General features: G+C 34.9%; 1 protein-coding gene across 1 annotated transcript; it reads right to left on the bottom strand.

The window, feature by feature from the left end:
- Nucleotides 1-7,010: 7,010 nt before the first annotated feature.
- LOC104092857 (zinc finger protein 11-like) lies at nucleotides 7,011-7,547 on the bottom strand. Its single transcript, XM_009598539.4, has one exon. It carries the CDS (start codon nucleotides 7,545-7,547, stop codon nucleotides 7,011-7,013), a length of 537 nt encoding a protein of 178 aa, XP_009596834.2.
- Nucleotides 7,548-14,346: the final 6,799 nt, after the last annotated feature.

Below are 14,346 nucleotides of genomic sequence, written 5' to 3'. Positions count from 1 at the left end.
AATGATTATGAGGGTGGACAACGAGGAAGCAGTCTTTAATGACTACAAAGCAATCCAACTTCCCGCCACTATGAGGAGCTCTCTATGATATCTGTTGTGGAGGCGGACGAGCAACTTCTTGACACAAGTGTATATCTAGACAACTCTCTAGAAAAAGCACTCATAGTATTCGATAGCTTGACGATTGATGATGAGGTTGAGGAGATAATGCATATCCTAGATACATCATGTGCTTACATACAAAGAATACACCCGTTTGAGCCCCTGAATAAGCCAACCGGGCATCCTCCAAAGCCGTCAATTGAAGAAGCTCCAAAACTGGAGCTCAAACCCCTACCCCCTCACCTTCAATATGCTTATTTGGGTAGTTCTGACACTTTACCTGTTATTGTTTCTTCTCACTTGTCTAAATTGCAGGAAGAAAAGCTATTGAGAGTGCTACGTGAGCACAAGTTGGGTGGACAATGTCTGACATTAAAGGCATTAGTCCAGCTTTCTGCATGCACAAAATCCTCATGAAGGACAGACACAAGCCAAGTGTAGAGCATCATCGCCGACTAAATCCAATCATGAAAGAAGTGGTGGGGCACAAGGTGTCAAAAGATGGTCTACAGGTGTATAAAGCAAAGGTGGAGGCGATTGAAAAATTGCCCCCACCGACATCCATCAAAGGCATTCGCAGTTTCTTGGGCCATGCAGGTTTTTATCGTCGATTCATTAAAGATTTCTCGAAAATTTCTTCTCCGATATGCAGGCTCTTAGAGAAAGATGTCACCTTCAAGTTTGATAATGCATGTCTGAAAGCATTTGAGGAGCTGAAGGGAAGATTGGTGACTACACCAATTATCATTGGCCCAGATTGGGCACAACCATTTGAGTTGATGTGCGATGCAAGTGACATAGCAATCGGAGCGGTTTTGGGGCAAAGGAGGGATAAAATCTTTTACTCCATTTATTATGCGAGCAAAACTATGAATCCAGCTCAGATGAATTATACAGTTACTGAAAAGGAGTTGCTTGCAGTGGTGTGGGTGTTTGACAAGTTCAGATCCTATCTAGTGGGAACCAAAGTCATCGTCTACACAGATCATTCAGCTATCAGATACTTGTTTGAAAAGAAAGACGCCAAGCCGAGACTGATTCGTTGGGTCCTCCTCTTGCAAGAATTTGACTTAGAGATCCGAGATCGAAAAGGGACAGAAAATCAAGTGGCTGATCACTTGTCCAGATTAAAAAGTCAGAACCATGTAGCTGAAGGAGGGTCAATCAAAGAAACATTTCCTGATGAGCAATTATTAGCAGTCACCTCAGGTGAAGCCCCATGGTATGCAGATTATGTGAATTTTATTGCAAGTGGGGTGACGCCACTAGAATTGACACCTGACAATAGAAGAAGATTCTTACATGATGTGAGGCTCTACATGTGGGATGAGCCATTCTTATATAGGCAGTGCGCAGATCAGTTGGTGCGAAGGTGTGTTCCTGAGGAAGAGATGAATGCTATATTGCATGACTGCCATGCTTCGCCATATGGAGGTCATCACGGCGGGGATAGAACCGCCCAAAAAGTACTACAATCAGGTTTCTATTGGCCAAAATTGTTTAAGGATACACATGCCTTTGTTAAAAATTATGATAGATGCCAAAGAACCGGAACTATCACGAGTAAGCACGAGATGCCCTTTGTAAAATATTCTGGCAGTAGAGCTTTTTGATGTTTGGGGGATTGATTTCATGGGACCGTTCCCATATTCTAATGGGTACAGGTACATCTTGGTGGCGGTCGACTATGTTTCTAAGTGGGTGGAGGCCATTGCTCTTCCTACTAATGATGCAAAGGTAGTGGTAAGCTTTGTAAAGAAGCACATCTTCACACGTTTTGGGACTCCAAGAGTGTTGATAAGCGACGGGGGAACTCACTTTTGTAACAAATTACTGAATATTATTCTTGCAAAATATAGAGTTAAGCACAAGGTTTCCACTGCCCATCATCCCCAAACGAGTGGTCAAGTAGAAGTTTCCAACAGAGAGGTAAAGCAGATTTTGGAAAAAATAGTAAGTGGGAATAGAAAGGACTGGGCCGGGAAGCTGGATGATGCATTATGGGCGTATCGCACTGTATACAAGACCCCCATAGGTACTTCTCCGTACAGGTTGGTTTCTTCAGCATCATCAGGAGTCGCCTTCCAAACATGTCGCGGATACCACCTGCCGTAGACCGGCGCGACATCGTTCCCCTCATTGCGGGTATCACTGATTGAATCCTCGTGCTGAGGATGGTTTCCTTGGGCCTCAAGATTAACACCATTATCAGTCATTTTCTATGATTTTTTGCTAAGAACAAATAACCAAAACACGTTAGTAAAAGAGGCAAGGACCAACTTAATTACACGACTGTCTAGGCCCCACTGTGGGCGCCAAACAATTTACCTGTAAAACGGTACAGTTGAATTTATACGTGGTTTCTAGATAAGTGAATTAATTTGATCCTGAAATAATAGAAAAATTAGATAAATATGCAATACTTAGCCTTGAGATGGAGATGAAATAGCAGAAACAGTAGTTCCGGGAGTAGGGCTTCTAGGCACAACAGTAATAAAATTAAAAAGTAAGAAGATAAAATTATATTAAGTTTTGAATATAGTATAGCGTAAGTTTGTCAGAAAATTTGTGTCCTTAACAATGATAATATATCTCAATATTTATAGCTGCACCTAGGGAACAAGGTCCTAGGATCAAGCCCTTCTTTTAATGTCAATTATGAGAGCCATTGAAAAATGTGTAACGGCGGCATGGATGTCATATTCTTTGTAACTGGCACTGTACTAAATGGTGTAGAATATTCTTCATTAAATGCTACCGGGCGGCAGGCATTTATTTCATCTTTATGAGTATCATTCTTTCCGGTAACAGACGGAATAGTTGCCTTCGGTTTCAGCTATCTTTAGCATTCGGCTCCACGTGTCATTTCCTTATGCGATCATTTAATATAACATATTTTACCCTATACAAAAATGAATTAAAGTATTATCCTAATAATATTCATATTTGGTTGGACCGTCTTATTTCCTTTATTAAATAGATACAATATAATGGTAAAAATTTCACAACCAACATATACATGAGAAACGATCATTGCAGGTGTTAGAAATGAGTCACTTAGATGTCAAAAAAAAAATCTTCTCATTTATCTTTTATCATATCTTTTTTAACTGTAAATGTTAAAATTTATATTACTTCGAATTATGATTTTCATAGCCTCCTCAACAATTCTAGTCCTTTAGAAATTCACTGCCAATCCAAAGATGACGATTTAGGGTATTATATGATTTCTGCAAATTATAACTATAGTTGGAATTTTCATGAACATTTTTTAGTCGTACATTGTTCTTTAGTCATTTTTGGTGGAACGAAAAAGAAAATATATTTGATATTTTTAGCAAAAGTTTGAAGGAAAATTGTGGACTTATGGAAAATGGAATCGTCAGCAACGACTGTTATGAATGCTATTGGAGAGTACAAGAAGATGGCTTCTACTTTGGGCCTCCCCTTTCACCTGTCCAAGCTTTTGCGAAATTACATGATTGGAAGTTCACAAATCCCCTATTTTGGGGCTACTGCTTAAGTTGTAGCCGAAATTGAATTTTCTTTTGCAAATTTACCGACTTCAGAACACACTTAAGATATATGCAACTGAAGTGCAAATATCCGCGTATGAAGTGCCAACCTTCGGATATTTTCGATTGAAGTTGTGGCCTTAGCAAGGCCAAACTTTAGACATTAGTTTGGCCTGACTTACCAAGGTCGGATATTTTGGACTGAAGTTGTGGCCTTGGCAATTTGACTGAAGTTGTGGTCTTGAAAAGGCTGAACTTCAGACACTTTTGTCTGATTTTGCGTGAAGTTTGGCCTGTTTCGCCCACAGTTCAATATTTCAAGTAACCATATTTAACAGATGAGAGAAAACCAAAAAAATATATACTTACCATTAAGATAGAGAATCTCAAAGGAATACCCCAAAATGTAGCACCAGACGGCCATTAACATAGACGTGTTAATTAGTCATGTATATGAACCCCTTGACATGGAGATGAAAAAGGAGACACAGATTAATTAGTTTCTAGTGTTACCTTAACTCAGAAAGTGCTGAAAAGAGAAGCCGTTATATATGTTATGGTCGTGAATGAAACATCTTAAAAGTTACAACTTTCACAAGTAATTCCGAGTGCACAAATAACTAAGAAAACAACCAAAAGAATGTGGGAAAAAATGATCAAAACAATGTGTCCTTAAAATAGTTCAACTTTGTTTGTACTTCACTATCTACATTTTTTCCTATTTAATAGGTTGTACATTTCATATGCGATTTACAAAATCAAATATGCGCTTCATTTATGGTCATTGGTCATTCTCTCACTTGAATAAGTAAGGGCTCCTTTTTAATCTTGGTAAAGATTGCAATAAAGAGTAAGTATTGAAGCTCCCTTCATTTTGCCATGCGCTGAACAGATTAGCTTTTCAACTTTTTCAAGGAAAAACGTGTTGTATTTTATTTTATTAATAATAATACAAGGTGGTAAAGTAGTACTTTTTCTTTATTTTTTGAAAATTAAAAGATAAGAATCAGAATGCACCGACAAAAATGGTCATATAAATTCAAATCATCCGAGTTCTTTAACAATGCGCAGTTAAGATTACGTAATCGAAAAACAATTTAAAACCTTTTAAAATCATGCATACGTGAATAGAATGATGATTATATACATGTGTTATATACATATTTTTGTACACTTTTTTGTTATATGCTGTATATATTCACACTTAAATACTTCTTTAAACATCCTAGAGACCAAAATTACTTTCTTTTTTGTTCTTTGGAACCTAGTTGCTTTTAACAAGGTGTGTCTTAATTACAAATCCCAAAATTATACTTATACAATAGGAGAAACAGTGACAAGAAAATTATTATTAATTTCAAGTTTGGATATTCAACACAATCAGATGGAATTGAACAAACAGTTCCAAACCCAATTATAAGTAAATAGATGACTGCAAAAGTGCGAAAAAGCTGAAAACAAACAAAAATCAACAGTCCATGTTCATTACTTATCCTAATCAAACAAATCTGAATTTGATCTCATCTACTTCAAGGGTGCAGGCCTGCAGGGAGGATCACGCCCCCAATCGACAATCACTATTTATCATTTCAAGATAAAATTCTATATATGTTTTAAGTAATAAATAAGATTTGACAAAAGCTTGTCATGCATGCGAGAGAGAAGTAGTTAGTGTCATGACTCCACGCTATAATTCATGCTCCTCCATAAAATTCCTATAATTACTTATTTAAATAGAATTTATATAATGCAAATGAATTTCAGATTTGTTTTAAGAAAATAATTCAAAATGGTTTGGCATGAAGTATGTATAATTCCGTTTTAAAGGAAGACAGTTTTGTAGAAAAAATAAACTAAATTCTTTCAGAGTACGTACATGCATATGGTTTTCTTAGTTCATGTATTAGGAAATTATTGTAAGAACTTAAGTAGGGTTATGTCCATGTATTTAGGAAAAAGAGGAAAACAATTGATATAACAAAACCTATAAATATCTATGTATACCGTATGACCATTTTATTATGTATGTAGAGTCGTGAGAAGTAAAGAGAAATTTTTCATCCACTTGTTTTCAAGAGAATATCATTGATTGAGAGTATTTTTATGCTAACTTTCTAATATTTGGTATCAGAGTCAAATGTCTTGAAATACATGTGGCGAACCCGAATTTTTTGAAGATTTGAGAAAATGAACTTCAAATTAATATGAATGTGAACGAGATTAAGCTACTGTAGCTACGAGAATGCTTGCCAAATTGACGAAAGTAATTTGGTAGGTTGAACTACTAAGATTTCAAAAGTTAAATATTTTTTGAAGGATTATATTGATTGGCAAGGAGCCTAAAAACTTAAAGGTGTCAACCCTAACAAGGCAAGGATTATATATGGAGAACTGTACACTCAGGAATCTTGCGTAGAGAGAGAGCGGATGATGTCACTGCAATGAGCTAGAAATGTGGACAAGAAAATTCACATTCTCATCTATCAAAGGATTGATGACAAGATATTTGAGAATTGTATAAAGCCAAGAAAAGATAATGATTATGAAGAGAGAAGACTTGAAAAATGAGCGAGTCATTGCAAAAAATTTACAATTCAAGATATGATTATTTTACAATTCATGTAACAGAAAATTAATGGAAGAATGCATATATAGTTGCGTATATGTACTTATTAAAAGGGAGAGGCGTAGATTTAACATGATATATGTATTAGAAGAATTTCACTGATTGATAGTATGTTCTTTCTCCACTTGTCTCTTCAAGAAAATATCATTAATTAATTGATAGTGTTCTTCCTCTCAAAACCTCCAAACAAATTTGAATAAGTTGACAAAATTCTTTACCTCTACGTTAATTATGTTGGACAAGCCTTTTGGTCCGTCTTAATTTGCAGAAGGATCAGCGTGCAGAAAACAAAAAGAACAAAAAGCAAATGCAAAAAAAGCAAAACAGAAAAGGAACGAAGAAACAAATAAATATAGACAGCACGTTTCCTTTTATAAAGAGCATTACATTGGGTACACCTAAACTTCAAGAAAACTATTTCTGATCAGAAAATATAATCTAGCTGAATTAAGCATCTTTAGTTGTATAAGCACAAGCATGCGTAAAATTCGGAAAAGTTCAAGGTTTAGGAAAGGAAAGAAAAAGAACAAATAACAATATTCTTTTGTTGATTTAGATTGTTTAACTGAAATTAATATGGAGTACACTATAAAAAAAAAAAGGAAAGAAAAAGAGAGGAAGTTGTAAGGAGGGAGCGAAGTACCTCTTTTGATGGATTCTAGCAAGTATATTTGATTAACAAATTAGAAAGGAAAAGGCTTCTCTTGGATAAGCGGTCACATATGGGAGTTCAGAAAGGATCTGATCGTAGATATAGACTTAACGAACTACAAGGTTTTCATCGAGGACTCATGAGGTGGTTCCATCCCTAACCTAAGCTCAAGGTCCAATTCTGAAACAGGATTTAGCTGCATGCCCTTTTCTTCTACTTGCCTGTCCACACAATTGCTTGCTTCTTTAATTAATGGAGTCTCCTTGAACAAAGGTAATTGCAAAAGATCTCCAATAATCACCTCATGACTACGATCATTTTCTTTAGATGTATTAACACATGGCCTTTTCGAGGGGCTACTAATTATTTCATCGTATGATACTTCTCCTTGCAACGAATCGTCGTTCTCAGGAGGAGGAGGAGGATTAAAAGAGTTGTTGATGTCCAAAGAAAGTAAGTTTTCACTTGAAAATTCTCTAAGTCTGGCTCTATCTTTTCTGTGGATATTCATGTGTCCACCTAGTGCTTGTGCATTAGAGAAACCTCGTTTACAAAAGCTACACCTATAAAACTTAACATGCCCTAAACCTAGTTCATTGGAGGTCCATGTTATTTGGTCTGGTTTCTCAGAGTTTGAAGGATCAATCTCCATAGAATTGAAAGGGCAGGGCTTGGAGGAGGGGAAGAGATGATTGGAATAAAATGGAGAGGAGGTCATGGTCGGCAGAGAATGAGAGTTTTATATATAATTGACAAGAAAATAGAGCAAGCATGCTTGATTTCGTATTTAAGATGATTAACAACTATGACTATAATTTGATATTTTATTACGTAATTATCTTTCTAACAGCAAGATGACACAATGTCCTATCCAAAATTTTTATTTATTTTTAAAAAAATATTTTTCAGATGTGGGTTTGACTCGGAGTTCTAAAGGGATGCATCGTCTAAAAGTTTAAGCTACGAGAGAAAGACTTATTATTAATGTAGGTCTACAACACGTATGCCTCACATATGATCATTTTGATGGGTTTTAAGGGATAATCACGTTGTAGTTCTTTTTTATACATATTGCCTAGCGGCTAGAGGAGAGAGTAGTTTGAATGTTGGACCTATATCTGTTCCACATATCATGTTGAGCCATATCATGTTTCACATATCATGTTGAGTCATATAACTGTCTCATTTAAAAGTTTAAATTATTTTTAAAAGAGACGTATTTATTTACTTACATTATATATTTGTAACAATGTGAAATATATATTATGGACCCATCTTAAGTTCGCAAAGGGAAAAAGGTATTGGTTAATTTGCTCTACACAGTAAAGTTCGTTTTTCCATTTTTTCGTACAGTGTGTGATTTTGGAAGAAATTTTATTATTTCTAGTTATATGACAACTTCTTTATAAAGTAAGTTAATTAAAAGGTAAAGTGTATCGAGAATATATATAGATTTAAAACTTTATAATTCATGATTAGATACACGTACAACGTACAATGAGAGGGCTGACCATAAATTATTCGAGCTTTGGTTAAACTAATAGCATTGAAACTGGAACACGACTTATATTCTTGCACGCTTAGAGAACAATGCAAAGTCAATGAATTATTTTATGTATGACTTTAATTTGTCAACGGCTTCCTCACTTGTTCTTCTGTCCATTCATTCAGCAACACTGAAGGTTGTTTGAAAACATATAAAGAAAAAGCCCTTACTAAATGAATTAATTAATTTGGAGTGGTAGGATTCATTGTATAATTCTCCTTCTGCTGCCGCCCATGGCTTCTTTTATTTTATTTTTAAGTAACAAACAATTTGAACCAACTCATGAGTCTTACAAATTAGAGAAAATAAACTGCATTCCTATGTTTCCACTACTTTTTATATAGTTCTTATATTAGTGCACATTTTGGTGGACCTCGGACATCTAAATTAGGAGAAATGACACTGTATAGCCACTGTAAAAATAACATATAAAAAAATATTATATATTTTTTTATATGTATACATTTTGTATGTTATATACAAAAATTATATAAATTTTATACACTTTTTCGTTTACGAGATATAAATAGTTTCTGGCGCGGGCTAAAAGTGATAATACCCCTCTAAAGTACTGTATCAATGGACTGTTATTAGAGTTACTCGATATTTGTGTTGGTAAGAGGTAATAAATATTTGATAGAATTAGTCGAAGTACGCATAAACTAACTGGACTCCACGGTTATAAGAAAAATCAAAATACTTTCAAGAGTTAAATTATTTAAATCTTGTTAACATTCCGCCATCCTCCTCCTATTAGTTTTTCGTGTGTAGAACGCCTTTTTGGTATTTTTAGTTTAAGATATGAGGCACGGCCTTCTACAAATGATTAGATGTTTTTTTAAAAAAAAAACAGATTCCACTTGTATATTAGGCCCTCGTATATGACTACTCACTCTAGATGGGATAAATAGCGTATCTATTTTGTTTAATAGGAACATGTTTTATCAGTTATTTAACTATTCGTAAACGTAACATTGAATCTAACATATGGTGTCTTTAGAATTGCGGTGGTTCGAACAAAGGGTGACAACAAATTGGTTAATTTAAGGATCCCGTTTTTAAAATTTTCAAGAGCTTTACTTGGAATTATTACCAGTACCTTCAAATTTCCTGTATCAAAATCCAATTTACATTAAAGGCATGTTTGGAAAGTCACTCATACATGAATTTGAGTATAATTGAGTGTAATTACACAGTTTTAATATATTTTACAACATGTAATTGGGCGTAATTGAGGGGTATAATTACACTCTCCAATTCTCGGGGAAGGGGGCTGTGAATGGCCGGTAATTACAGGTGTAATTACAAGGTAATTTTCTGAATTTTTTTTCTTTTCTTTTTAATTTATTTTTTATTTTAACTTTTTAAATTCTTTTTTCAAATATTTTTCTTCTTACATTCTCTATCTTTTATTTTCTTATTTCTCATTTTCCAACCTTTACTTCATGTGTTTCAACATAATTTCTCATATTTTGGTTCTTTCTTCATTATCTTTCTTTATCTTTTATTGCACATAACTATATTATTATTCTAATACTTTTAAAAAATTATACCTCATAATTTTAGAAAGAATAAGTCATCCACAAACTTGACTTATAATAAGTGATGTCATTAAAGTTGAACTTTGTTATTGAACGAGGTTATATGCAAACTTAGCTATGTTAAAATGATAGACTAATTTTTAATATTTAAATAATATTCTCATTTTGCAATACTTATTTTTTGTGATTTTATGCAGTTGCTCATATTTATTATTTCTTTTTATTTTCTTCATTAAACATAATTGTGTTATTATTCTAGTTTTGAAACTACACCTCCTAATATTTGAAACAATGAATCATTAATAAACTTGACATATAATGAGTGATGTCATTAAGTAGAATCTCATCGTAATTTTACATAAGAGTATTATGTTAATTGTTTTTTAGATTTTGAATTTATGTTATATTTTTTGTTTTATTTTATTTACTTTAGTAGTTGTTGAATGATAGAGGATTCCCAGGAAGATATTTTCCATATCAAGATCTGATCCTCTAAGATTTTAGAGATAATTGTTTTAATCTAGAATATCAAATTCTGATTCTTTTTTTATTTTATTTTATTCTGCATAATCCCAGATTTTATGGGATTTAGATGATTCTGTTTCTAACCTCTTCTGTATATAAAGCCATGTATATGACATTCAAAGACATGAATGAAATTATTCAAGTTTCTTACTCTTCCACATGGTATCAGAGCGTTAGGCTTATTCCTGACTAAATTGTTTTATTCATCATCACATTTGTCCTCTTTATTCGTCCAAGGGTTGAAACCATTTGAAAACCATGTCCGAAAAGAGTACTATTGCAAATACTCCAGTCTCTAAAAATGTTTCTGCCACTGTAGAGCTATTTTCAACTAGAAATTTACAAAATATTCAAGCCTCTTATCGATTGAATGGGAAAAATTATCTAAAATGGTCTCAACTTATTCGCACCTTTCTAAAAGGTAAAGGGAAATTAGGATATCTCCTCGGTACAGGACCATCCAGAGAAGACCCTAAGTTTGATGCATGGAATGAACATGATTCAATGGTGATGTTGTGGTTATGAAACTCCATGCTTCCAGAAATTAGTGATACTGATATGTTTCTGAATACTGCTAAGAAAATTTGGGATGCAGTGAAGTAGACATACTCTAAAGTTCATGATGCTACCAGGGTCTATGAAATAAAAATAAAATTGTCTGCCACAAAACAAGGAGCTCGATCTGTTAAATATTCTAACCTTTTATAGGGGTTATTGTAAGGCCCCGTAAAATTTTGCAAAAGAAAATAATGTTTTGTGGTGCCGAATGGGTTTTACGTGTTGAGTGTTATAGAGGCTCGGACCTTTTGGGTAGAACAATGTACCGAAAAGTAAAGGAAAAATTTTGGCGAAAAAATACGTTTATGCGGTCTATTATGCGACTGCCTAATCAATCTGCGGGCTGTATAATGGCCCCAAAAGTGAGCAGGAGAGGGCCATTCTGGAAGCAGCTATGCGGTCGACTCTGCGACCGCATAACTGTTATGCAGTGCATTATGCGACCGCATAACAGTTATGCGGACCGCATAGTGACCTCATACACAAATAGATTTTTGATCATTTTTGTTAGCAATTATGCCACCGATATGCGGTCGCATATGCGACCGCAGAACCGTTCCGGAGCTCCATTTTTTGGTTTTTAAAATCCGACCCTATTTCGTTAAATACACTCTTTGGGCCATTTTTGAGCTATAATCTAATATTTTAGAGTGAGAGAGAGTGCCCTAGAGTAAGAAGGTGCTCTTCAATAATTATTCTTCAATTCTTGCCTAAGTTTTGGAAGATTAAGAAGGGAAACTCACTAGGTCTTCATCCTAGAGGTAAGATTCTACACCCTAACCCTCACTTTCAAATTTTATGTAGAAATAGATAATTAGCAAGATGATTTCTGGACAGGAGGATTGTTTATTTACTTGCATGTATTATAAAAGGGTATAGGAAGATTGTTGAGCTAAAAATGGTAAAGATTGGGTTGTGGGATGATGGAATTCTCTATAAAAGGACCTTGGAACCTTAATGCACACTTAGTGTTTGATAAAATGCTCAAATGAGCTAGGACCATGATCATCTTTCTAATTTTTATTAAATTTGTTATATTTCTACAATAGATTGAAGTTGCTAAGAATTCCGGAATATTTTAGAGTTTCAGGAAGCTCAATTGAGGTATGTTGGCTAAAATCTTCTCTTAGAATTAAATCCCATGATATTCATGTGAATTGTGTAAGTCCCGAGTGATTCATTATGAAATTGGCTATTCCGAGTAAGATTGGGTTGAAAGATATATGTTCAACAAGCATCCCAAATACTTTATTCATGTTATGTTACCAATTGATGAAGTGTTAAAAATATGGACTGTGCATTAATAATGCTTCGAATTTAAGTCAAGTTCAAACAAAGGCTATTATGCCAAATTTTGTGAAAAATCTCTATGTGCCTTAGACTCTTAATTGCTCATAGGTATACTAAATACCTTGAATTGAATTGTTGTTGTTGGTAATGATGACGTTGATATTTGAAAGTAAAAAGGTGAGCATGAAATACTAAATATGGTCAACGTGCCAAGAATAATCTCATAAATTATGGCCATTAGTGCTAATGAAATAAAAATATATGAAAGTAAATATGAAATGCGATAATTGATACAAAAAGATTGATATCTCGAACAAGACAGCCTAGCCGATCGGGTCGTGATCGTACTCCGTACTAAACTTACGGTGGTATTGGTATTGATAGTAATTGTGGTTGATTCTCTAATGAGATAGCCTCTCTGATCAGGTCGTGATCGGACTCCGTGCTAAACTTACATTGGTATTGGTATTGATAGTAATTGTGGTTGATTCTCTAATGAGATAGCCTAGCCGATCGGGTCATGATCGGACTCCGTGCTAAACTTACGGTGGTATTAGTATTGATAGTAATTGTGGTTGATTCTCTAATGAGATAGCCTAGCCGATCGGGTCGTGATCGGACTCCGTGGTAAACTTACGGTGGTATTGGTATTGATAGTAATTGTGGTTGATTCTCTAATGAGATAGCCTAGCCGATCGGGTCGTGATCGGACTCCGTGCTAAAAGTGTGGTGGCATTGGTATTGTGAACATTGGTATTGTGAACATCGGTATTGTAAATATTGGTATTGTAAACATCGATATTATGAATATTGGTATTGTGACCATCGGTATTGTGAACACTGGTATTGTGTACATTGGTATTGTGAATAATGGAATATCGATACTAAAAATCTCCCAATGTGAGATATGGAAATTAATTGAAACACTGTCTTGATCCTAAATTGAGGTTTGATGTTGATTAAAGCTTCCATTAATAGTATGATAATTTTATTTATATTATTTGTCATTCTATTGAGAGGGTATTTAGTTATACATGCTAGTGCTATTCGACAGCACTAACGCCCCTTTTGTCAGGGGCGCTGCATCTTTAAATGGATGCAAGTGGTTCTATAGCAGGAGATGTTTATCAGTGATAGCAGTACACCTTCTACCCAGCTGACTTGGTGAGCCCCACTTCATCCCGGGGTCATGCATCTTTTGTACTTTGTGTATTTGGTTTGAGGTATAGCCGGGGCCTTGTTGCCGGCATGATCATTGTACTCTTCTTCATCTATAGAGGCTCCGTAGACATAATGTGGGTTGTGTATTGGTGCTGGGAAAGACAAAATATGTTATGTTGTGGTTGTATTAATTGTCCATTTGAGACTTTAAAAAGGATGAAACTATTGGAAATGAATTGGTATTGTAGACATGAACACCTTTTTGTCTAATTAAGAAAATATATCTTATCTTCATTCGTGGATGAGTTTGGGTAGAATGAAATCTAACATGCTTGCTCGGTCGAGTTCACTCGGTTGAGTGCCGGTCACGCTCCTCGGTTTTGGGGCGTGACAAACTTGATAGCAGAGCCTAAGATTTTATAGTGTCCTAGGATGTCTCGGAGCCGTGTCTAGTAGAGTCGTTCTTATCGGTGTGTTGTCGACCACATCTATAACTAGGATGCTACTTGGACATTTAGGAATAATACCCTTCTTTGATATTTTGAATCCTGCGATAAAACTGATTGTGAAATTATTCTTCCTCCAACTCGTGCGTTGAGGTTCAAGGTAAGTTTAAATGCTCTTTTGGTTTATTCCAAGTAATGTTGTCATGTGACATGACGAAAGGGTAAAGGCTTGAATATTAAATAGATGGCACATGTATCATGTTGAATGAATGGTATGGCCATATGAGACAATGTATATAGTACCATGAACATACTTTATATGAGAAGAGTGCTAGAAGTGATTGCCCACCTCCAAAGAGGCATTGACGTGATAAATGAGACCTA

Source organism: Nicotiana tomentosiformis, chromosome 2 (assembly GCF_000390325.3).
Source record: "Nicotiana tomentosiformis chromosome 2, ASM39032v3, whole genome shotgun sequence".
Taxonomy (NCBI): Eukaryota; Viridiplantae; Streptophyta; class Magnoliopsida; order Solanales; family Solanaceae; genus Nicotiana; species Nicotiana tomentosiformis.
This window is presented reverse-complemented; position numbering and strand designations above follow the sequence as displayed.